This window comes from Caenorhabditis remanei, chromosome II (genome assembly GCF_010183535.1).
Source record: "Caenorhabditis remanei strain PX506 chromosome II, whole genome shotgun sequence".
Taxonomy (NCBI): Eukaryota; Metazoa; Nematoda; class Chromadorea; order Rhabditida; family Rhabditidae; genus Caenorhabditis; species Caenorhabditis remanei.
Window position 1 is genome coordinate 17,234,224 of NC_071329.1, and position 23,998 is coordinate 17,258,221.

Here is a 23,998-nt window from a genome sequence, read left to right on the forward strand (position 1 = left end):
TCCCAACCCCAATTCTTCGTTCTGTACCATTCATTTATTTGTACACGTGTTTTTATGCCACGGATCTGTCAAAATTTCGCCCTCGAGTTGTTTCATTGGACTGCCAATTGGCAGTTTCCACACAAATTCCCCCCCAACTAGACAGTTTCCATCAAAACGGCTCATTCTTTCGATTTTTAATTTTCAAAAAATAAACAACTCGAGAAAAAGCATTTCACAATCGTAACAAGAAGATGGAACAAGAGTGATGGGAGCACAGAAAAAGAGAGAGAAGGCAAACGCGCTCTATCGGAACACACTATTGATTTCCCGCCATTTGGAACAACCGTTCAAATACACTATTTTCTCCACTGAACAGACAGTTTCTTTTGAATCAAGTAAACTGTTATTCCAGATGACTAACGAGTCGAAATTCGAGAACTGGAATTTTCTACCGGAGGAAATGAAACTGTCGTGTATTCGATTTATGGATTTCAAGACACGGTAAGTATATCTGATACCTACATATCAATGTAAACTGAAACTTCGTTTTCAGATACCGTCTTCGTGCCACGTCTCACACAGAACGTCGTCTAGCTGAAGCTCAAAAGTTCAGCTGGGAATCTGTTAAAATAAGAAGCTGGGGCAGAAGAAAAGAGATTCGTCTGAATTTTGGATTCAGACCTAAAACCTCCATTTATTATTACGAAAATCAGATCGAGTCAATGATTGTTCCACTTTTTTCATTCATTTTCAACACTGTCAAACTCGGGAAATTCGACTTTTCCAGGACCGATTGTGAGTTTTTTCTTTTAGTTTCAGTGATGTGAATATAATTGATTTCAGATGATTTTTATCAACATCTTCAACATTTCGTCGCTTCTTCCCCTTATCAGATCGATTCCGTTTCCGGCACCTTTACTTTCCAAACTCTCCGATTTTTGAATAACTTTGCACCTAATTCAATCAAACATCTCGAACTGGAATATGAACCATTAGGTCATGAAGGACGGTTTCCAATCAATCAGTTCGTACTTTACCCAATGGTGAGCCAATGTTAGCAGCATTTCCAGCTGAAACATGAAATTACAGATCAACTCTATCAAACTCTGGTATCTGACTGTTGAGACAATTCCAGATTACGAGAGGATCGCTCGGAAATGGATGGAAATCGATGTAGACGTGGGCTCGGTAATGTTTTTCAACTATTACGAGAATCGGACGACTGACGATTTCGTATCAGGAATGGAAGACTATACAGTGTGAGTTGAGATTCTCAACTTGAGAGATGGAGAAAGTGCGCTCTATCGAAATTCGGTCAAATCATTTTCAGCGTTCAAAAATCGCCGAATTTAGTCCGGATGGAGATGAAGGACAAAGAGAAGCACATGGTGTTGTATGTGACATACAAATGGGATAAGAAGTGTTTCATCAAAATAGTATCATCCGATTTTCCAGAATCCCAAATAACTGATTTTATTCTTCGAAACTAATAAAGATGATATATTTTATTGCAATCGTGTACTTTTTCTCAACAAAAGTCAACTTGATTTTGTGCAACGACTTCTGAAATTCAGAATCTGAATTCATCAGTCTAGCTGGAGGGTCTTCTCGGAATCTTGGAGGACTTTACATTTTCCAGAAGTCATCAGATTTGGGCGGACGTCTTCTACAGTTACCAGAAAACGTCTGGAGCAAGAAGAACACTAATTTTAAGGTTTTTGATGATTCAGGCTGATAATTAATTTGACAGCTTCTAAACATTCACTAGCAGAAATTCTCTTTGGAAAACTCTCACATGAAATATAAGCAAAAAATCTCTTCTTCTCGTTCGTCTTTTTTCTTCTCCGGATTTTGAAAATTTGGGGATTTTCGGATTTTCACAAATCCGGGGAAGAAAAAGAGATTCTGAATCGAAAGTTGAGTCTTCTGAGGACAGTCATATAAGACAGGATACATCGAAAAATCTCTTTTTCTCAGTCTTCTTTTTTCTTCTCCGGATTTTGAAAATTTGGGGAAGAAAAAAGAATTTTCCGTTTTTCACAAATCCGGGGAAGAAAAAGAGATTCTGAATGAAAAGTTGAGGATTCTGAATGAGGACAGTCATTTAAGACAGGTTCAGTGGTGGGCGCGGAGTGAAATAAGTGACTCTCCCCGTGGCGGCAGCGGCCACAGCGCGGGGGGAAGAGAGCGCGAGAGAGCGCGCCCCACCATTGCCGACAGCGAGAGACGCAGACATTTCTCCTCCCCCCGTGGACTTTGGAGTGAAGCTCAGCTTCACTCGCGCCCACCACTGGACAGGTTACCAGGGATGTGCCTATAGAGGCGCTTTGGGCGCTGAGAAAATCAAAAGTGTGCGAAAACGCGAAAAGAGAGAGTGTGTAGAATCGAGAGACGATATCTGGCGAGGGGGACTAGTTTCCGCTTCGGCCACGGCAAAAATGCGAATATTGCTCATGTTTAATCTCAAGCGACCAATCAGCATTCAGCGAGAGACTCCGCCCCTTTCAATCAGCCAATCAGCGCGAGATTGGCCAGATATCGTCTCTCCTTTTTTCACACTCTCTCTTTTCGCATTTTCGAGTTTTTTCATCACACTTTGAAGAAATGCGAGGCGCTCAACGCCACCCAGGCACATACCTGCAGGTTACGGCGAAAAATCTCTTTTTTAGTCTTCTTTGTATCTAGCTCGTCCAAAATCTCGAATTCAACAAAACCGATTTTAATCACACCTAATTCTGCCGCCGGAAATCAATTTCTATACAATTCCATATGATGATGCCCTCTAACACTAATACTGTTTACATAGGTCTTCACGAATAGACATGTGAGGAAAGTGCGCTCTACTGAACTAACGAACAGGAGGAGAACATTCGAAAACGCAGAATAATACATTGTCCGCAAACCTTATTTTCCGCAGATTAACATTTCTCAGACATGTGGTTTGATAGGAACTTTGAAAACTGGAATTTTCTTCCGAACGAAATTAAGTTACTGTGCATCAACTGGTTAGATTTCAAGTCGAGGTAAGCAAATTTGAATGAGAAAATCAATAATTTCAAAGGAGTTTTGTTGAACCTGAATTGTCCAGTAGCTAAATTGAAATTACCGTAATCGGATTTCAGACTCTCTCTCGGTGCCACTGCTCACAACGAACGAAGTCTTGTGAACAACGCTTCTGAGAGAATTTACATCAATTCTTTTTCTATAAGAGATAGAAGTGATAGTAGAGATTTGGAGATTCGATTTCGCGAAAGAGGAAATCCGGAGCAGATCAAAATATTCCGTGAAGATCAAATCGTTTTGAAAGCAATACCATTACTTTCCTATTTGTTCAATAATGGATATATCCATAGTTTAGGATTATATCTCAACAAGGACCGTGAGTGTTCTATCAAAGAAATCTAGCTGAATCTGGCATTAATTCCAGAAGAATCAATTCGCATTCTGACAAGACTCACTGGAGAATCTCCATTCTACATTAGAGGAGTCAGAGGACAACTTCATCTCGAACACTTTCCGTTTTTTGCCAGATGCGCCGCCAATTCAATGAAAGGCATGACTTTGCGCTATGAAAAACTAGAGATGTTTCCAGTCGACCGATTTCTAGCGCTTCCAGCGGTAAGCTTTCAGAAAGAAGGTTTTTTCTTTTGATTCTAAAACTCATAATTTCCAGGTGAACTCTATCGAATTCTGGCGGATCGATGTGAGTTTCAGCCATGATCTTGGCGTTGCTATCATTCGGAAATGGATAGAAAGAGATGTCAAAATTGGGTCAACTCATAAAATTTCCAGTTGTGGGGGCAAACCGATGGACGATTTTATAGCCGAGTTTGGACAAGATCTAATGTAAGAATCACCACTAGAATTACTGTAACTCCACGATATTTCAGACTGGATAGAACTGACACTATACTTCGCATAAAAACAAGAAACCCTTCGAAACATCTCATATTGAAAACTTATAACCATTCCGATGGATGTGTTTTTAAAATGGTCCCTTCTGACTTCAAACCATCAGATTACTCAAAAATTCCTAATCGAGACCACACTTCATTGAATAAACTTTCGCGTGTCTGATTGTCGCAAACCTATTGCCTTTTCCAAGATTTTCTTTTTTTTCTTTCTTTTCAAATAAAAACTCACTCCGGATTCATTTTCTTTGTTTCCATAGAACTGCGATCGATTCTTTGCAGTCGTCATCCTTATCGGGCCACACCTGAAACAAAAATTATTTCTCGAAAAAAATTTGCGAAGAAAAAAAAATCATTCGCGAATGATAACGATTAAGCTTTGGAACAGAAAAAAATGTTGAGAAACGACAAAAAACAGCTGCGAAAGTCAGAAATTGACCAAAAGATCGGGCAAAAAATTTTTTTCGCACAATCGGGGTGTTTTCGTTCAAAATTCGTGTTTTTTACACTTAAAATGGAGCTTAGGTAATGGGAATTATGAATTACGTACTAAAAACACACAAAAACACTGATTTTCGACTGAAAATCGAGCACAAACACTGAAAATCGACAAAAATCCAATAAATAATCGTGTCGCTAAACAACACGCGGTGCGTAATTTCGGAGTGTCGTTGCAAGATTTTTTTCTTTTTTTAAAGGCATTTCTTGGGTTTTTCCCTCGTTTTTCGTGTTTGTTTTTTATTTTTATTGATTTTTAACAGCTCAAAAACATTTTCCCTGATGCATTAATTAATTTAACACAACATTATAACATTTCAGAAGCCAAAAACCTATAAAATTGCCAAAAAAGTGAAAAAACCTAACAATCCCTTAAATTTATCGTTCTTCCTTAGTTATTAGCTTTTTACACTTGTCACAGGCCGAGCCAGCCCGAAATCAAAGTTATCTTAGGTCCGGTAGGCTCATTTTGAACCAAATTTTAAATTTTTTGAAAATTATTTTGAATTTCTTGTTCTTTCGGTTTTTGTAAGAAACTCCGGAATTGAGGTTGGGCGAAATCCAGAAAACACGAAAGATTGACTTCTTTTTATTGGTCGCATTCAAGAATATCAGCTTCTGGACTGGAAATATCTCAAAAAAATCGATTGTCAGCACCGAAGTTCTCCCAGCGACTATTTCTCGGCAATTACTCGACCAATTTTTGAAAATTGTGTAAAACTTCAGCTTCTATATAACAAAACGTAAAAATCGAAGAGTGTATGTGCCTTTAAGCGAAGATTTGTGTGATGAAAAAGTATGGAATGGGCCATCGTAACATGTCTTTTCATCACACGATTCCAGAGAATCTTCGCTTTTAATCAATTCTTATATTGTTGGCTGCCTATTCCGCTCTCTTCTAGTTCTCATTTTTCAGAATTTGAAGATTTTAGACCCATTTGGTGTTACTGGAGAAACCTCTGGATACCAATACATCTCAAACAAATTGGGAGGAAAGTTGAAACCGGAAAGTCTGAAATTGAATTATTTGGACATCTAATGAAAATTAGAGATGTGGAAATTCCAAAAATCTGAAATTTCAGTATTTTCAGTTTCTAAATAGTTGAGATCCAGAATCCTCTACTTTTGATTCAGAATCTCTTTTTCCTTCCCCGGATTTTCGAAAATCCTTGTTTCTTCCCCAAATTTTCAAAATCCGGGGAATAAAAGAGGAGCGAGAAAAAGAGATTTTTTGCTGTATTCTGTCTTATATGACTGTCCTTATCCATAATCCTCAACTTTTCATTCAGAATCTCTTTTTCTTCCCCAAATATTCAAAATCCGGAGAAGAAAGAAGAAGAATGAGAAAAATAGATTTTTAATGGATTCTGTCTTATTTGATAGTACAGATCTTCTGAAAACTAGAAAAGTACAGAAAATACAGAATGATCAAGTCGATTACAAATACAAAACCACCAAGACAACACATCACAGATCACCACTCCGTCTTCTTCTCCCGGTCATCACCTCCAACCGCCTGTCAGTTGTTCTTCTCTATGTCCCCCTTTTCTATCTTCTTCTTTTCTCTTCTCCCATCCATTTGCTTATTGCCTTCCCCCTTCCGCGATCAAACTATCTTTTTCACTGTCTGCGTCTCTCTAGGACTCTCCACTATTTCGTGTTCTCTCTGCTTCTTTGGATCCTCTTTTTCTCTTTTTCTACCCGATAAAAAGTCCACAAGACGCACTTTTCTGCTTTTTCTGCTTTTTGTTTCGACGTTTTGGTTCGGCCACGTGGGGTGAGAGCCCGCTGGAAATAGTTAGGTTTTTGGGGGAATTTTAGAGGGTTTAGTCCAATTTTTATGCTATTTTTACAGTTTTTTGGAGGTTTTAGATGCCTAAATCCTAAAATTTCTTTTTTTTTCTGGATTTTTAGGGTTAGTTTTGCATTTTTCGAGTAGAAAAGAAAAAAAAATGTTAAGAAAAATATTTTTTTTTCAACTTTTTTTCACTTTTCCGTCAGTTTTTAGCTATTTTTAAGGTATTTATTTCAATTTTTCAAATGATTTCTCATTTTCCAAAAATCCTGTTCTTACAACTGCACTCTACCGAAATTCCCTTGAAAATGTCTCCTTTTCTCTGAGTCTCTCAATTTCGCACACTATTTTCTTTAGTTTCGGTAGAGCGCGATTGTAAAAAGCGTGCCCTTCCGAAATTGAGAAAAATAGCGTGGGAAATTGAGAGACGCCGAGAAAAATAAGCTTTTTTCCATTTTCAAGAGGATTTCAGTGGAGCGCAGTTGTAAAAACAGTGTGTCACATATCTTATCAAATTTGACCTTTTTCAAAAGAAATTGTAGATCAAAACCATAAAAATACGATTTCCACAGATTTTGATCAGTTTTTGAGTTTTTTTTTGCTAACTTTTGGAGATTTTTCTGATGTTTTCCTTAATTTCTATTTATCAAAAATTGTCACAAAAAAAATCCAAAAATTTTTTCAGTTTTGTGCACAAATATCTCGTTTTTACCATTTTTTTTTTGGGATTTTCAGTTATTTTTGCTTCTATTCTTAAGATTACTGTAGTTTTTCCCGGCATTTCCAGATTTACAGACAAAAATGCTCCTCAGGAATATCCTCTCCAAGGGGTTCAGTCTTCGAAATTCCAGCAGTTATTGTATGAGACGTAAGTCCAGAATTTTTCAGAAAAAAATTTCCGATCAAAAACTCACTAATTTCCAGCCAGTGTTGGTCTGGAACGCGATGTGGAAGATGTACTTGAGGCCGCCCATCAATTCGCTAAAAAGGAGATGTACCCGAAAATGGCAGAGTGGGATAAGCAGGTTGGGATAGTGAAAAACGGATTCTCCATGAAAATTGGCGAATTTTGATAACCATATTGACTAGGTTTGAAGCATTTAGAAATTGGACCGCGACGCGACCGCAACGCGCGCTTAAATAAAAATTTCAAAACTATCCAAATCTAGCCAATGTGGGTATCAAAACTCGCCATTTTTTGCGGTGAGTCCAAATATGTCACTCATTTTTCATTTTTTCTAAAATTGAGCCAATTTTCAGGGAGAGCTCCCAATGGATGTGCTCAAAAAGGCGGGTGAAATGGGTTTCGGAGCAATCTACTGTAGCGGGGATCACGGCGGATCCGGATTGTCGAGACTTCACGCTTCTGTGATTTTCGAGCAACTTTCGATGGGATGCGTGTCGACGGCCGCCTATATTTCGATTCATAATATGTGGGTTTTTGGATTAAATGTTGAAAAATCTGAAGAAAAAACATTGTGTCCAGAATCAGCGCAAAAAATGGCAAGTTTTGATACCCATATTGACTAGATTTGAAGCAATTGGGAATAGGACCGCAACGCACACAAAAATGAAATTTTAAAAATTCACCAAACCTAGGCAATATGGGCATCATAATTTGCCATTTTCTACGCTGAACCCTAATATGTCACTAAGTTTAGTGAATTTTGAAATTTTTGAAAAAAAAATTTGCGTGCGTTGCGGTCGCGTCGCGGTCCAATTCCCGATTGGTTCAAATCTAGTCAATATGGGTATCAAAACTCGCCAATTTTTATGAATAATCCATTTTTATGCTCCATTTTCTAGGTGCGCCTGGATGCTGGACACCTACGGCCCTGACAAGCTGAAAGAGGATCTCCTCCCCGACATGGCACTTTTCAATAAGCTCGGATCCTACTGTTTGACGGAACCAGATGCCGGATCAGATGCCGCTAGCATCAGAACAACGGCCACCAAGAAGGGTGACTACTATGTGGTCAATGGATCGAAGGCGTTCATCAGTGGAGCAGGCACTTCTGATAAGTAGGTCTTTTATTTTGTAGATCAAAATTTGAAACAGTCTGGGTGGGTACAGTACCATCAGTACCTTGTGCGAAAAATCTTTTTTTGGTAATCGCTTCAAACCTAGTCAATATGGGTATCAAAACTTGCCAATTTTTATGGAGGATCCGTTTTTTACTATCCCAGTCTGCTTATCCCAACCTGCTTATTTTTCTCGAAAGTTTTAGACCGAAAAAAACCGTATAATTCAAAAAAAGTTCCAAAAACGGTGTCAAAAATTAGTTTTTCGGAGACAAGAATTTTGAATTTGTGTGAAAACTATAAGCATTCCAAGGGCAGACCCTCAGAAACCTGTTTTTGAGTACAAAATGAGAAAAAATTCCATTAAAAAAAATGAAAAAAACCCTATTTTTATTATTTAATTTTTTTTAAATTTCAGCAATAATGACCAAAATTTTTCAAACGGTTTTTTTTTCGAAAAATATCTGAAAATTTTTCGCCGTAAAGTTTTTCGAAAAACCAGCAAAAAAATTTTCTGACCCCAAAAAGTTCCAAGATATACAATGGTATGTATGTACAATTTTGGTCTTTTCGAAAAGTTGAAAATATGAGAATTTTTAGATTTTTCCTTTTTTCTTTTCTAATAGATCATGTCTAGACCTTCATTTTTGTAGTTGACAACTTTCCGATATCTCCGCCCACTTTTGAGATATGCGCCTTTAAATTCCCTAGCTTCTCTGCGTCTCCCACTTTCTCACCAGGAGTTGGCTATCTTTAAAGGAGCATATCTCGAAAGTGGGCGGAGCTTTCAAAAAGTTGTCAACTACAGAAATGGAGCTCGGCCTTTGTTCTGTATGATCCATCAAAAATTTCACTTGGTACAATAACCAGTGATACTGTAACACACTTTCAAATTTGGATATTTTCGACTGAAATTTTCCTTTCCAGTAGAAAATACCGATTTTTGGGAAAGTATCATAGGATTACCGATCTTCGCAGAAATTTCAAAATTATGGAACATATAGATCACAAATAGAGCTTTACTTTTGCAGTTGACAAATTTTTTGTACGTACACTCCCTGATGAGTTATAGCGGAATACACATTTTTCTCTTCCAGTTATTTCGTAATGATGCGACAAGACGGCGCTGCTCCAGGAGCCAAAGGAATCTTCTGCTTGATGATTGAAAATGGAACCGAGGGATTCAGTTTCGGAAAGAAGGAGGATAAACTCGGATGGAATTCTCAGCCAACGAGGATTTTGACGTTTGAGGACTGTAAAGTCCCAATTACCAATCAAATTGGAAAAGACGGATTCGGTTTCAACATCGCAATGGCTGGACTCAACGGAGGACGTGTCAACATTGCCAGTTGCTCACTTGGAGCAGCTCAGAGGAGTTTGGACTTGGCGATTGAGCATTTGAAATGTAGGAAACAGTTTGGAAAGACACTCTCCGATTTCCAGTATAATCAGTTCAAATTGGCGGAATTGGCAACAAAGTTGTATACTAGTAGGTAAGGAGATGTGAAAAATCTGAAAACCTCATTTGAATTTTTCTCTGAATTCCAGACTGATCGTCCGAAATGCCGCTGAGCAACTCGACAATGATCTCCCGGAGAAAGTGACACTTTGTGCGATGGCTAAGCTGTATGCCACGGATAATTGTTTTGATGTAAGTGTAAAATTTGAAAATGGCTGAGTGGGATAAGTTGGGATAGTCAAAAACGGATTCTCCATGAAATTTGGCGAGTTTTGATACCCATATTGGCTAGGTTTGAAACAACTGGGAATCGGACCGCGACGCGACCGCGACGCGACCGCAACGCACACTAAAATAAAAATTTCAAAATTCACCAAACCTATATGGGTATCAAAACTCGCCGATTCCAACTATGCTATTCATTTTTTAATTTTCTGGTTCCCCGGACGCACACCAAAATTTTCAAAGTTAAAAAAAAACTTTTTGCAATTAAGGTTCCTAGGTCGACGAAAATTATACAAAAATGCAGATCTCATCAAGTTCTATGTTTGTGACTTACTACAGACTGGATGGCTATTCGTTAATGTGCCGCGAGCCGATAAAAAGCGTCAAAAAATTAATTTTCAAAATTTCTTGGAAACCTGAGATTCTACACTCAAATAGTTTCTATTTCTGAATTCACCTCGTTTCAAGCTTTCAGAAAAGTACCCACAAGCCTAGATTCCGTTCATTTTGGGTCTCACAACAAAACCTCCGGGTTACTGTAGTTTTCGTGGCGAGACCCAAATCGCTTAGAATATAGGCTTGTGGGTACTTTTCTAAACCGTCTCAACGAGCTGAATTTGAAAATGATTATGAAATTCTCGAAAATTCAAAGAGCTGGCCTATCCTACAAATCTCTTCCCAATTCCAGGTCGTCAACGGAGCCCTCCAAATGTTCGGTGGCTACGGATTCCTGAAAGACTACCCAATCCAACAATACCTCCGTGACATCCGCGTCCATCAGATCCTCGAAGGAACGAATGAGATGATGAGGCTACTCATCAGCAGAGACCTCCTCACCAAGGATATCTTCTGGAGCTCTTAAATGAATTCACGTTTTATCATGACTTTACTCATTTTTTGCCGCCATTCTTTGATGCATTTTTAAATTTGAATTATTTGGTTTGCTAGGAATGGGTTTTTCTTTCATTATTTTGGTGCATTTTCTGTAACAAATGTCGACTAGAAGTATATGAAACAATTCGTTTTATTGAAAAACAAAGTTCTTACAGGGGTGTTGAAAGGTATAGGTGATAAGGAATAGGAGAAATAGCTGATAAGAAATAAGACTGAGGAAATCGAAGAAAAGGAAAATAAGATTGAGGAAGAAGTGGAGTATAATCAGAAACAAACTGTCGAAATAGTGGTAAACACACTTTGATTACACCACTCGCCGACTTCATTTCTATCAACGAGTCGTCTTTTCGACTGACAAATATATTTGAATATAGTTCTCTTTGTACAATCATTTTGTTTCCCGAATACCTTTTATCTAAAGGATCTCTAGCCAATATTGACTAGAGCCTGCCAAAACGTCATCATATTTTGTCTTTTTCAGTTGAAAATGCTCAACTTTGAGAGTGCGTCATGGTAAAACTAACTGTCCCACAAAATAACTTTATTTTGGATTGGACAGACGAAGAGTAGTTCTTTATTTTTGTAGTTGAAAACTTTTTTGTACGGATGTTCTCTAGAGAGTTATGGTCATATTAAATGGATAGCTCAAAAATCTCACTATTTTCACTGAAATGGGTCAATTTGCGGGAAGAAATTACTTTATCGAGATGTAACTCTCTAGGGAGTGTCCGTACAAAAAAGTTGTCAACTACAAAAATAAAGCACTACTCTTGGTCTGTCTAATCCAATAAAAAGTTATTCTGTGGAACAGTTAGTTCTACCATTACGCACTCTCAAAGTTGAGCATTTTCAGCTGAAAAAGGGAAAATATGATATCTTTTTGGCCGGTACTGTAAGTGAATGAGCTTGCAAGTGTCTTGATGGTCAGTTTTATATGCTAATCAAAATTATGGCAATTTAAATTTAAGACAGTCCTGGACTAGAATCCATCAACAATGCCTATCGTGATATCTCGCATCAAAAAGTGACAAAAATGACATGATGGCCCAGTTGACGGATCCTAGGCCAGGACTGTCTGCTTTTCTGATTGCCATAACATCGTGATCCCTTGCATGAATAACACTTATTTTTGTTAGTTTCAGCTGTATTTGGTGATTTTGCAACTATCATAACATGTCCAAAAAAATGAGCGATGGAAAGGAAGAGGCAAGTTGATTGAAAATCTGACTTTTATAAAACACATGTGGAGTCTGGGAACTGGAGCCGCGAAAAAACGCGCCGTAGGCGCGCAAGGCTTACTAGCTAGTATATATATAGGTATATCTATCTGCCAGTCCAGACAACGCCAACTTGTTTTTCATATATAAGAATGATATTCATACAGTTTATTCTATATTTTCAATTTCAGAAAAAGATCAATAATACTCTTTCCGAATGGACAATCGAAAAATTTCTCGATATGCGCAAAGAGGTTCTGGATAAACAGAAAGATCTTGAAAAGTCGAATTCCGAAATTGTTGAGAAAATTGAGAAACTGTCGAAGGAACAACAAAAGAAGTTTGATTTGATTCAATCGAAACTGGATAAAATAATTGAAACACTGAAACCAGAAGTATCGTCAAAAATAGAAGAGAACAAAGATTCTGCTATTCTCACGGCTCCTGTCGATTCTACTCAGGGTTTTCAGAAAACCGAAGAAATGGCGCCGACATTTGGAAAATATTTTGTGTTGAAGCATACATTCAACAATGTTTCTAACTTCGAAAATAACAAATATTATTCCAGTGAGGAGGAAGAACATTTTGGTATTATATGGTGAGAATCGAAGTTGAACGAAGCTCATTAAATTACATTGTTTACAGGAAAATTAATGTGAAACGGTGCGATGGATTTTTCTCATACTTTCTCTTCTATTTATTACTTAATAACACAGAGAAAAACTGGGAAATTGAAGCTGAATTGGAACCAAAATTAGTGTCCATTAGCTCCAGCGGAAAAAAAGAAAAAAGAAGAAAGAAGAGTTCTGATTTTTTCCAAAGTGACCCTATGAAATCTTCATGGCGGTGTTTAAAAGTCATCGAATGTGACGAATTCGAAAACGATTTTCTTGTTGATGACTGTTTCTGTGCTGAAATTGCTATGAAATTGAAAAGAATGACAGGAATTTACAAAGAGAACTTGAGAAGTTTCGACGAAACAAAGGAAGAAAGCTCGGATGTTGTTCTAATCGTCGATGATGAAAAGTTTTTTGTTTCCAAGTTGGTAAGTAGCTAGTGGATGTAAGCATTTCGGAATATCCTACAGTACCGCCTGAAAATTTATCTACTTTGGGTGTTTTCAGTGGAAAATGACCAATTTTGAGTATGCCATGGTAACACTGATAGTCCTATTAAGTAGATTTTAATGAATTATACAGATCAAAGGTAGATCTTCATTTCAGTTGGTCATTTTGTAAATCAGTCCCGCACGTTCAATTGTAAAATGTATCTACAGAAGTTCATTCTTTTAGTACCTTGCCCATTCTCCATACTTCAAGAATTTGTTCATGGGAAAATTCAGCGAATCGAAGAAATCTGAGATCAAACTATCTGGAATCGATGCGGACGATTTTCAGAAGTACCTTGAAGTTCTTTATGGAGAACAGGCGATTGATGGTAATAGTGTTTGAATTTTTTCAGTTTTATAGTTACAATATTATATTCAGAATTCAATGTCGAAGGAATTCTCATAGTGGCTAACAAGTACGATAGCAGTCTGGTCATTGAGAAATGCGAGAACTTTCTACAAAAGGAATCGAAAAAGACACTGAAGACGAAGTTGCAACTGTCTAAGCGATACAATTTGGATGCACTCAGAGTACTTTCACATTACCAAACTACCGTAAATATTTTATTTTCAGAAACAATGTCTCGAGGAAATTTAATGAGTGGCTGATATTCGAGGCTAATTCTCATTTGGTATGAGATCATTTTCTCTTGCTCAATTATGTAGTTGTTTTTCTTACAATGGAACCTTTTAAGTGGTGCGAACTGTTAAAAAAAAACTAGCCGTATAGGGCGAAATAGGGACTTTCGAAGACTATGTTTCAGTTTTTAAAAAACTGTATGGTTAGTTCCTTTTTTGAACAATTCCTACCACTTAAAACGTTCTTAGTTGCTATATTGTCTCTTTTCCTAAATGAAGTGTCTCTTTTGCAATGAAAATGGTATTCCCTCGCTGACTCACATGCTATTATCTCAGCTGCTATAACCGGACTCATATGATGTGAAATACTCTTTTGCTGTAAAAAACGGAAAATACACATATTGGGAGCTGCTCAGACTGAAAACTACACATAGTTCCCTGAATGAAGCTATAATTCCAAAAAGAAATCAGTAAAAATGTGAATTTAGAACGACGAGTTCTCACTGGAAACCTCCACGACCACTTCTAAAGTACATAACTTTCATGACATTGTCTCTGTCTGTTTTCTGTCAGCTTGGAGTTGAATTGGTGATAAGGAGTGTTAAAAATAACTGATAAAACTGGGGAAAAAGAAGAAAAGGCGAATAAGAGTAAGGAAGAAATAGAGAAAAATCAGAAACCAACTGTTGAAATAGTGGTAAACACATTTTGATTATACCACTTGTCGACTTCATTTCTATCAACGAGTCGTCTTTTCGACTGACAATTATATTTGAATACAGTTCTCTTTTTAACTTTATTTTGCTCTTCAAATAAACTTTATTCTAGAAAATCTGTAGCAATATAATACTTACTAAAAATTCTGAAACAATTGTTTCCTAACCGACTTCGACATGACCCCCTGACACTTACATCTGTTTCAGTTGTATTTGGTGACTTCACAACTATCATAACTTGTTCAGAAAAATGAGCAATGCAAATGATGAGGCAAGTAGATTGAATATATATTAATTCAGTTGTTAGCAGAGCAATTTCGTTACAACTGCGCCCCGCCGCAAACGAGAGAGTATCGGAGAGACACAGAGTTTTTTTCTGGCGTGAAACAAATTTTCACAATTTTTGATATATTTTCACGAGCTTTAATTAAAAATTTGCCAATTTCCGAGAGAAAATTGTGCAAAAATAGATTTAAAAATGGTGAAAATCTGTTTCGCGCCAGAAAAAAAAACTCTGCGTCTTTTGCCGATACTCTCTCGTTTGCAAAGGGAGCGCAGTTGTAAGAAGGCATGGGCTGCTAATATTATATATTTTTTAGTTTCAGAAGGAGTTTGAAAACTCGAATTTGGAAACTGTTGAAAAGTTCAAGTCATGTGATGAGAAAATTGAGATCCTGTCAAAGAAGTTAGATTCTATTCAATTGGAACTAATTGAAATCAATCAGAAACTGAAACCAGAGGTATCGTCAAAAATGGAAGAGAATGATGATTCGTCAGATACCATGACTTTTGTCAATCCAACTCAGGAAGAGGTTAGTACTATGTTCTTTCTAAACACCAGAACTTAAATTTTCAGGAAAACGAGGAAATGATTTCGACATCTGGAAAATACTTTGTGTTGAAGCATACATTCAACAACGTTTCTAGCTTCGAAAATGAAAAATGTTATTCCAATGAAAAGGAAGAACATTTTGGTGTTCCATGGTATGAACCGAAGTTAAATGAAGCTCATTATATTAAATTCTTTACAGGAAAATCAGTGTGGAACGGTGTGATGGATTTCTCACATTATATCTCTGTAACGAATTATATAAAAAATCTGAGAAAAAATGGGAAATTGAAGTTGAAAAAGAAATGAAAATAGTGTACCCTAGCTCCAGAGGAAAGAAAGAAAAAAGAGGAGGGAATAGTTGTTTTGTTTTCAAAAATGACGATGATTTCGATGGATGGGGAGATTCAGAATTTATGGAATGGAACGAACTGGAGAAGGATTTCGTTGTTGATGACTGTTTCTGTGTTGAAATTGCTGTAAAAGTGAGAAAGATGACAGGCGTTTACACAGAGAATCTGAGGAGTTTTGATGAAACAATGGAAGAACTTTCGGATGTCGTTCTAATCGTTGATGATGAAAAGTTTTATGTTTCCAAATTGGTAAGTAGTGAGTATGTGTCATGCATCTACAGAAGTTCATACTTTTCAGTACCTCGCCACGCATTCTCCATATTTCAAGACTTTGTTTTTGGGAAACTTCAACGAATCAAAGAAAACTGAGATCAAACTGTCTGGAATCGATGCGGATGATTTTCAGAACTATCTTGAAGTTCTTTATGGAGAAAATGCGATCAATAGTAACATTGTCTCAATTTTGTTAAGCTTTAAAGTAACAATATTCAGAATTCACTGTCGAAGGAATCCTCATGGTGGCTGACATGTACGATACCCGTCTGGTAATTCAAAAATGCGAGAACTATTTAAAGAAGACATTGAAAAAGAATCTGAAGATAAAATTGCAACTGTCAACTCAATACAACTTGTCCTCGCTCAAAGTGATTCCGCCTTACCAAACTATTTAAATATTTTATTTTCAGAAACAATGTCTCGAGGAGATCAAGTCAGTAGCTGATATTCAATCACTTATTCCCGGAGATATTCACGATTTGGACCCATCGGTTATGGCGGAGTTATTTCAAAAATCACTTTCCCTTCATAATACTAATGAAATATGAACCAAAAACTTTACTCTTTGCCTATAATTAACTCTGCGGCAGTCTCTCCAGCTTCTGTTATTTTCAACACAGTTTCCGACCCACTTCTTACATCTCATCTTTTTCCTCCCTTTTTCCCATATTTTTCCCCGTTCTCACAGCAGCAAAGCCGACGGTTTGATCCACTTTGATTGTTTAGCTCGATTTGGCACCTTATTTCTTCCTTTTTTTCTACTGTTCACAATTTCTCTCCTATTCCTTCATATCTTAAGTCTGAAAGAGAAACAACTAGTGAACTGTTCAACTCCAATGATTCTGATCACAAAGACTACAAACTACAAACTTTCAGGAGCTGCTTATGCTGAAGGCTACAATTCCAAACTGTGCTCAGTTTATGGAAACTTAAACATCAGTAGACAATCAATGGGTTCTGTCAATTCATTTCATGTCGTTGGTTCGGCCGGTTTTCTGTTAGCGTGGAGTTGAATAGGTGATAAGGAGTGAGAGAATTAGCTGATAAAACTGGGAAAAGAAGAAAAAAGGCGATGAAGAGTGAGGAATAAGTAGATTATAATCTGAATTAAACCGTCGAAATAGTGGTAAACACACTTTGATTACACCACTTGTCGACTTCATCTCTATCAATGAGTATACACTTCATCTCTATCAAATGAGTATCAATGAGACTACTCTTCGGCTCACAGTTATATTCGAATACAGTTTTCTATTTAACTTTATTTTGCTCTTCGAATAAATTTTCTTCTATAGAATCTCTAGAAATCTAATGCATGGGACTAGATGATTAAATTTTCGAATTTCAATATATTCATAAAGTTAATTCTATATTTTCAATTTCAGAGAGGCATGAATGATACTCTGTCCGAATGGACAATCGAAAAAGTTCTCGATATGCGCAAAGAGATTCTGGATAAACAGAAGGATATTGAAAAGTCGAATTTGGAAATTGTTGAGATGCTCAAGTTATGCGATGAGAAAATTGAGAAACTGTCAAATCAACAACAGGAAAAATTTGATTCAATTCAAACAAAACTGGATAAAATCGTTGAGATCTTAAAACCGGAAGTATCGTCGGAAGTTGTCGAGGACAACAATTCTGCATATCCGACGGCTCATGTCAATTCTACTCAGAATCTAGTAAAAAACGAGGAAATGATTTCGACATTTGGAAAATACTTTGTGTTGAAGCATAAATTCACCAACGTTTCTAGACTCACAACAAAACAATGGTTGCGAAGAACATTTTGGTGTTGAATGGTGTGAATTGAAGTTAATCCAAGCACATTAAATTGAATTCTTTACAGGAGAACTATTATGGAACGGCGCGATGGATTTCTCTCATTCTTTCTCTTTTACTTTTCACTTAATAACACAGAGAAAAACTGGGAAATTGAAGTCGAATTCGAACCGAAATTAGTGTTCCTTAGCTCCAGTGGAAAAAAAGAACAAAGAAAAAAAAAGAGTTCCATTGTTTTCCAAAGTGACCCTATAAAATATGGTTTATGGCGGTGTTTAAAAAACATTCAATGGAACGAACTGGAAAACGATCCCGTTGTAATAATACTTGCCGGTTGGGGGTTGTACGGACCCGGACCATCAAAGTATTAGCGGAATAACCTTCTCATCTCTCGATGAGAATAGTAGGCTTCCTCTGTGTGTAGCGGTTTTATCTCTGTGAGACACCTCTTCACACTTGCGTTATTTCTACATATTTATTCAACAAACAGAAATTAAAGAAAGATAAGAGTAATCAAAAACCGACCTCGAATACTCTGACAAGGAGCATTTTATACACTCCTTATCAGTAGTATTCTCGGTCAGAGAAACTACTAGAAAACGGGGTTGACGTCAGAACTTACGTCCATGACATCCCCCACCCTTAGGACAAGCTCGTCCCGGGCGTTAAAAAAGAAAATTATAAATAAATAAAAAGAAATATTAGAGAGATGTATGTTCTACCGGCAACTGCTGGAGACGTCGACTGCGTCGCAATGCATTGTCCAGTGAGGTGGGCGTCGACTGATCCAAGGATCCTTCTGATTGTTCTGGCATTTGATTCGGCTCCCCATGTAAAGTGAAACGTCGTTGTTGTTGTTGAGTGGGGTGATCCAAAATACTTCCAGCACTGTTGATTCTCCTAGTCCTTGGTTGACGACCTCTCTTGTCTCCTGGCGTTGGTGAGCATTCCTCCTCCTCAGCATCCATGGCACTGTTGCGGCTTGTTCTTGTAGTCTTGTCCTGGCCCTCCTCGATGAACTTCTTCACCCGATTCTTGTGAACTGTTTCGAGTTTTCCTCTCTCAGTCTTCACTGTGATCGTGGACGCGGTGGTAGCAGTGATAATGACCGGTCTTGCACACTGATGCATCAGTTTTCCCGCTGTGTGGTCTTTTATCACTACCTTGTCTCCGATTTGGAAGTCAGGTTCGGCGACCTTCCTCCTTGCGTCATGCGTCTTTTTAGTCTCGTTTTGAGAATTTTCCAGTGTTCTCGACACGAGCTCATGACATTGACGGATGGATTCCGTCAAATTTTCTACCAGATCATCATCGTTCTGATAGCAAGACCGAAGAGTTTTCAGCATGATATCAGTCGGTGATACGGTCACCCTCCCAAAAACGATATTTTTCGGGGGGAAATTTACGGTTGAATTATTCCCCTCTTTTTGCGATTGAATCACAATAGGTGGTTTTTCCTCCCGTTCAGAGTGCTTTTCTGAGTTTTTGACTTTGCCAATATAAATCTCCGTCTGACTTTTGGAAATTCTTTGACAGTCTTCTTGACTCAGCATCTTAACATTCATTTCTCCAATGGTGATGTCTCCCGCTGGGTTGAATGAAACATTAAGCTTCTGCTTGTTCAGTTGTTGGATGAAGTCCATTCCGAGAACACATTGTTCTGGGGCTCCTTTCTCCTCAACTATAAATAGTTTCATGAGAACGTGGTATGTCCCTACAGACACGATCACCGACACCATTCCTTGAAAATGCATTAACTCGCCGTTTGCCGTCGTAGCGTATGCTGGAGAGTATTTTTGAATTTTCTTCTCAGCCCCCAGTCTCTTTATCATCATGTCCGTGATAAGAGAAATGGACGCTCCGGTGTCAATTAGGGCGATAGCATTTTCATGGTTGACTTGGATTGGTAGTCTCGGTACCGTATACATACCGTCATAGGTTAAGATAGTATGTACTTGAGGTATGGTAACTACTGAATCACTTCTTTCAATGCTAAAAACATCAAGCTCAGTGGCATCCTCGTCCTGTAACATGATGTTATGGACTTCGGGTTTCCACCGTCTTATCACTTTTTGAATTGATAGTGGGGCACTTCGCGTGAGGTTCACCAGTTCTGAGATAGCTGTGCCGGCTGCTTTTTTGAACAAATAAATTTTCAAAGCTATAACTGCAGCTGCTGCTAACACCAGAATGATTAGGATTGGTATTACGACGCTTTTTATAACTGATATAATGTGCGTTCTTATAAAACCATTTTTTTCTTCTATGCTGTTGTGGATTTCACCCACAATGCCCAGAAGTTTTCCTGCACCATCACCCAGGATATGTTCGATTGGAGATGAAGATAGACCCTTACTGCGTAAATTCCGCATTAATTCCATCTGTGTCTCTTTCAATCTCATCATACTAACTGTCCAGGTTGCTAAATACACCAACGGGTTATCAATATTTTCCAGTTTGTTGAATACTGGTGGAGCTGATAACGTAAGGTTGATTTTTTCAACCTTTTTCATGAAAGTGATCGGGATATTGCGGACCACTGAAGGACCATTTCGGCTCTTACAGTTTCCGTCTTCATCCTTGTAGATTCCTAATGTGACTTCTTCACATGGGATTTCTGCACTTTCTTTCACTAAGTCTTTTTCCATGCCTGGGGCAATGAACCATGTTTGGTTCTGTAACCTGACTGATGTATCGACGTAGCAAGTTCCATTAACGTTATGGTCATAGTACACTTCGTCAACTGTTACTTGACTGCATTGTGATACTAGGTACACCATTCCTGCTCTTTTTGCGACTACGTCTTGTCTTTTCAACAAGGCACGCATTCCGAGTGTGGGGTCAATGGCTAACAGGGTTTTCGATATCTCAATATGTGAGTTTTGCATCTCACAAAGTTTGTGATAAATGTTATCGAACTCCTGGTGGTTTGCTTCAATGATCCTGTCGGCAACGAACTGGAGTCTCCCGTTGAGTTGAGAGTTGTCTCGGTTTTCAGTTGCTTTCCGATGTATATCAGACATTTGTCTGATGTACTCGATGCCAGCAGCTTCTCTGCTCCTGGGCGTTCGGGTGGTGATTGGGGCGGTGGGTGGTGTATGTACACTCCACTCCCTTTTCTCACTTCCTACTAGTGCTCTGGCAGCTCCGAATTCTTCATTCAGATACCCATCGAAGTGGTGTGATGGTTGTTCAAGTTGCTTTATGGTCACAGCATTCTTGAGGTTTCCAACATCTTCTGAGCTCTCGAATGAGTTGCTTTCTGTATTCCCCCTCCCTGATTGCCCTGAGCACCGCAATTTGCTTATCGGGGAGATCAAAATTTTCCCATTGATAGCGAATGTGACTCAAAGCGATGTCATATCTTCTGATCTCGTGCAGAATTCGCGGATCAGTAATGGGGTCATAGGAGAACATAGGATAACTTGAGAGAGTTGCATTTGGTCCATACAGACGTTGGATTAGCAAATCCGATGGTCTGTTTTTCAATTGCAAGGATCTCTTCCTTCTGGTCTTTTTGTTTTCGACCGAGTCAATCAGTTCAGAAAGTGATTGTTTATGATTTGTGATAGAAATCACAAACCCGTTATTTGTTATCACCGCCATGCGGAGACCACAATTTTCCGTGTGTGTCTCGTTTTGGTCTTGTTTAATTTCAAGAGCCATTTGGAGGGACGGAATCGCGATTTTGGTTTTCGTCACAAATGCTTCCGTGGTTTCTACCTTAGAATATTTGCAGAACTTTGTGATTTTCTCTGAGCTCCAAACAATTCGAGCATCATAGATTTCACATTCACCAGTCGCTGCTTTGCAATTCGCTGTGTCACCTAATGAGGTTATCACTCGATCTCCGTCTGGAGTTGCAATTTCACCAACTTCCAACATGTATACCACTCCTGCATTACAGTAGGTTCCATTTGGAAGTTTTGTTTTGTTCACCACATGGGGTTTTGAATGAAAAATTCCATTCCCCATAGAAACCAGTGTTTGGTTTTTCACTTGGTGTTGGTCAATGGCTTGGAGGCAATCGTCGTGGCTCATCGGCTTTACAGTGATATTGACAATGTTGTCGTTTTCCTGAAAGATCCAGAAGCCTTTTCCTTCACAAGCTTGATACTCCACATCTATGAGCTTTTGCCTTTATAGATCCTCCAAACTCTGTATAAATATCAATCGTCGCTTTCACTACCGTTTCCATTGGGTTAAGTTCGCATGTCATTTGAGGTGGTGGTGAAAAATATTCTCCACTTCGGACATTCGGACAAATTTGGAAATCGGCTGTCACCAAGGGGAAGCAAAGAGCAACGCACGTCACTATCATTAAGAAATGAATTCCTGATTGTGCCGGAGCTCGGTTTGTTTGCCATCCTCTTCTAGAGCGGGAGTTTTCTTCATTCCGCGAAGTTCGTTCAAAATTTGACGTGCTTCTTTGGTGATGAAAATTTCCACGATTCTGCTGATCGGAGAATCGAACTCGTTGGTTTTGGTTGCGACCATGCCCGTTGTTTGGGTTTCGTCCTTGGAAGTTTGATGGAGATTGGTAGTGGTTCCAACGATCTTGATCGAGCAAACGTTGCTGTTCCTCGTTTTCAATAGTGAGCTGTCTCACTTGATCTCTCAGAATCTCTTCTACCTCATCACGGCCGGACCTGGTTACATCATCAATCAGATTGATAGTTTCTTGGTCCTCCTCGCGCATGATTTCCTCCATCTTCTCTGCGAGTTCAATCGCTTCATCTAGATCTTCCGGAGCGTCCTCGACCTTAACTTTGGTCCGGATTCGCGTTGGAAGCCCTTCAATAAAACGATTGATAGTGAGTTCAGCTCGTTGCTCATCTGTCCCCGCCGGGAATGAGGCATTTACGAGAGACTCTACTCGCTTGGCAAACTTTATCATCGATTCCGATGACTTTTTAGTTGCCTTGGACATTTCGCTCATGGCCCTGTTTCGCCCTCCGTGATTTCTTAATTTCACGGCGAGAGCTTGAGTAGCCAAGGCAAAGTCCGCTTTCTCAGCGTCCGTTAACCCGTCATATTTAAGACGAGCTGAGCCGGTCAGCATCCGCGGAAAGATTCCCGCAGTTAGCTGCCTTCCGAGACGGAGTGTGTTCGCCTCAATGGCATACTTTTGTATCCATTGAGCGAATGTTTCCTCATCTCTCTCTCCGGTAAACTTCGGAAGAGAGGTGAGCATTGCTTCAGTAGCTGTCTTGATGTCCTTAAAGGCTACGGGGCTACTGGTTCAGCGGCCTGCGCTCTTGCTCGACCTGCCGGTTGCTCGACTCGAGCTCCTGGGGGTCTCGCACCTAGCGCTGGGCGAATAACCTGACGATTACGAAGATGCAACATTAGAGTTGTAGTGACCCACTGAAGTATACAGTCCTCTTTTATACTGTTTCTTATCAGTTATGGTCAATCTTCATTTGCGTCATCAGATTTTCCAGAGTTTTCTTTGACTTTCTGATAACGTTTTCTTCAGTTATCTCATTTGCGTCACTAACGGAGACTATACTGATCTCCGTAGTCGTGTTGCGTCATTGAATTCCTGGTTGTTTGCCTACCTAATTTTAGTGCTCGGCATCTCAATTTTCGTTTTACGATCTCGGAGAGTCGTAAAACTTCTGACTAATAGATGCTTTCGTCAATTTGAAAAGTCATTCTAGTCATATAGTATTCTCTCTGCTTTTTCAGACGGGAGAAAATAAGTACTGTCAACCACTGTCTTATTTGTTAGATTTTCGGGTTTCATTTGGAAAATGAATGTTGAAATCAAGGTTAAGACTGTATATGTGGCCAACAAGAGTGGTTTTTGATCCTTATCATGTTGAAGTTCTTTTAGTCAATTCGAGTTTTACAACTTCACTTTGATAGGGTGTCACTACTTTTCTAGCACTATCACGTTTATTATTCAAGTTTTACGTTTTCCGAAAAAAAATTTGGGAAATCGATCACTTTTTGACTTTGGTCTTTTTGGATCCGTTGACCGTTGTCACGTGAGAAAATAATCATACGGTAGAGTCCGGGAATAGTACGGAGGTTCTACGCGATGATGATGACTAATTGATACCACGGGCTCCGCCGGGTTGTTCTCAAAATTCTGCATAAATGTCATCAATAGGACTATCCTCCTGATATTATATCATTTCTATCGTCACTTTCCCTGTGATTCGACGATCAACATTATCAGTTGGCTACCAGCCGTTGAGGTGTAACCCGTAAGAAGAAGTCGATGGCTATTAACCAACTATTGAGCAGAACCTTTCTCAGGTCACGACTATCGGCTCTTAAAGAGACTTCTTCCTCAGGTTAACGAGTCGAACCTGCCGAGCAATAAACATCACTGCTACCTTTC

At 38.7% G+C, this 23,998-nt stretch overlaps 5 protein-coding genes across 5 annotated transcripts; all 5 read left to right on the forward strand.

The window, feature by feature from the left end:
- Positions 1 to 394: 394 nt before the first annotated feature.
- On the forward strand, positions 395 to 4,059 carry GCK72_007612 (uncharacterized protein; the record flags this gene model as incomplete). The annotated part of the gene is made up of 9 exons (XM_003107119.2): positions 395 to 483; positions 536 to 777; positions 826 to 1,025; positions 1,072 to 1,241; positions 1,313 to 1,375; positions 3,105 to 3,361; positions 3,410 to 3,600; positions 3,656 to 3,828; positions 3,873 to 4,059. The coding sequence occupies 9 exons, from the start codon at positions 395 to 397 to the stop codon at positions 4,057 to 4,059; spliced, it is 1,572 nt and encodes a 523-aa protein (XP_003107167.2).
- A 2,928-nt stretch (positions 4,060 to 6,987) lies between these two features.
- Positions 6,988 to 10,754, forward strand: GCK72_007613 (uncharacterized protein; the record flags this gene model as incomplete). Its single annotated transcript, XM_003107253.2, has 7 exons — positions 6,988 to 7,054; positions 7,111 to 7,211; positions 7,447 to 7,619; positions 7,993 to 8,208; positions 9,306 to 9,701; positions 9,757 to 9,859; positions 10,581 to 10,754. 7 exons carry the CDS (start codon positions 6,988 to 6,990, stop codon positions 10,752 to 10,754), a joined length of 1,230 nt encoding a protein of 409 aa, XP_003107301.2.
- A 1,491-nt stretch (positions 10,755 to 12,245) lies between these two features.
- GCK72_007614 (uncharacterized protein) lies at positions 12,246 to 13,709 on the forward strand (the record flags this gene model as incomplete). The annotated part of the gene is made up of 5 exons (XM_053726327.1): positions 12,246 to 12,601; positions 12,649 to 13,048; positions 13,296 to 13,440; positions 13,491 to 13,642; positions 13,686 to 13,709. 5 exons carry the CDS (start codon positions 12,246 to 12,248, stop codon positions 13,707 to 13,709), a joined length of 1,077 nt encoding a protein of 358 aa, XP_053590521.1.
- A 1,449-nt stretch (positions 13,710 to 15,158) lies between these two features.
- Positions 15,159 to 16,412, forward strand: GCK72_007615 (uncharacterized protein; the record flags this gene model as incomplete). Its single annotated transcript, XM_053726328.1, has 6 exons — positions 15,159 to 15,218; positions 15,263 to 15,390; positions 15,438 to 15,837; positions 15,887 to 16,034; positions 16,081 to 16,232; positions 16,275 to 16,412. The coding sequence occupies 6 exons, from the start codon at positions 15,159 to 15,161 to the stop codon at positions 16,410 to 16,412; spliced, it is 1,026 nt and encodes a 341-aa protein (XP_053590522.1).
- An 843-nt stretch (positions 16,413 to 17,255) lies between these two features.
- Positions 17,256 to 17,663, forward strand: GCK72_007616 (uncharacterized protein; the record flags this gene model as incomplete). The annotated part of the gene is made up of 1 exon (XM_053726329.1): positions 17,256 to 17,663. One exon carries the CDS (start codon positions 17,256 to 17,258, stop codon positions 17,661 to 17,663), a length of 408 nt encoding a protein of 135 aa, XP_053590523.1.
- Between the last annotated feature and the right edge of the window lie 6,335 nt (positions 17,664 to 23,998).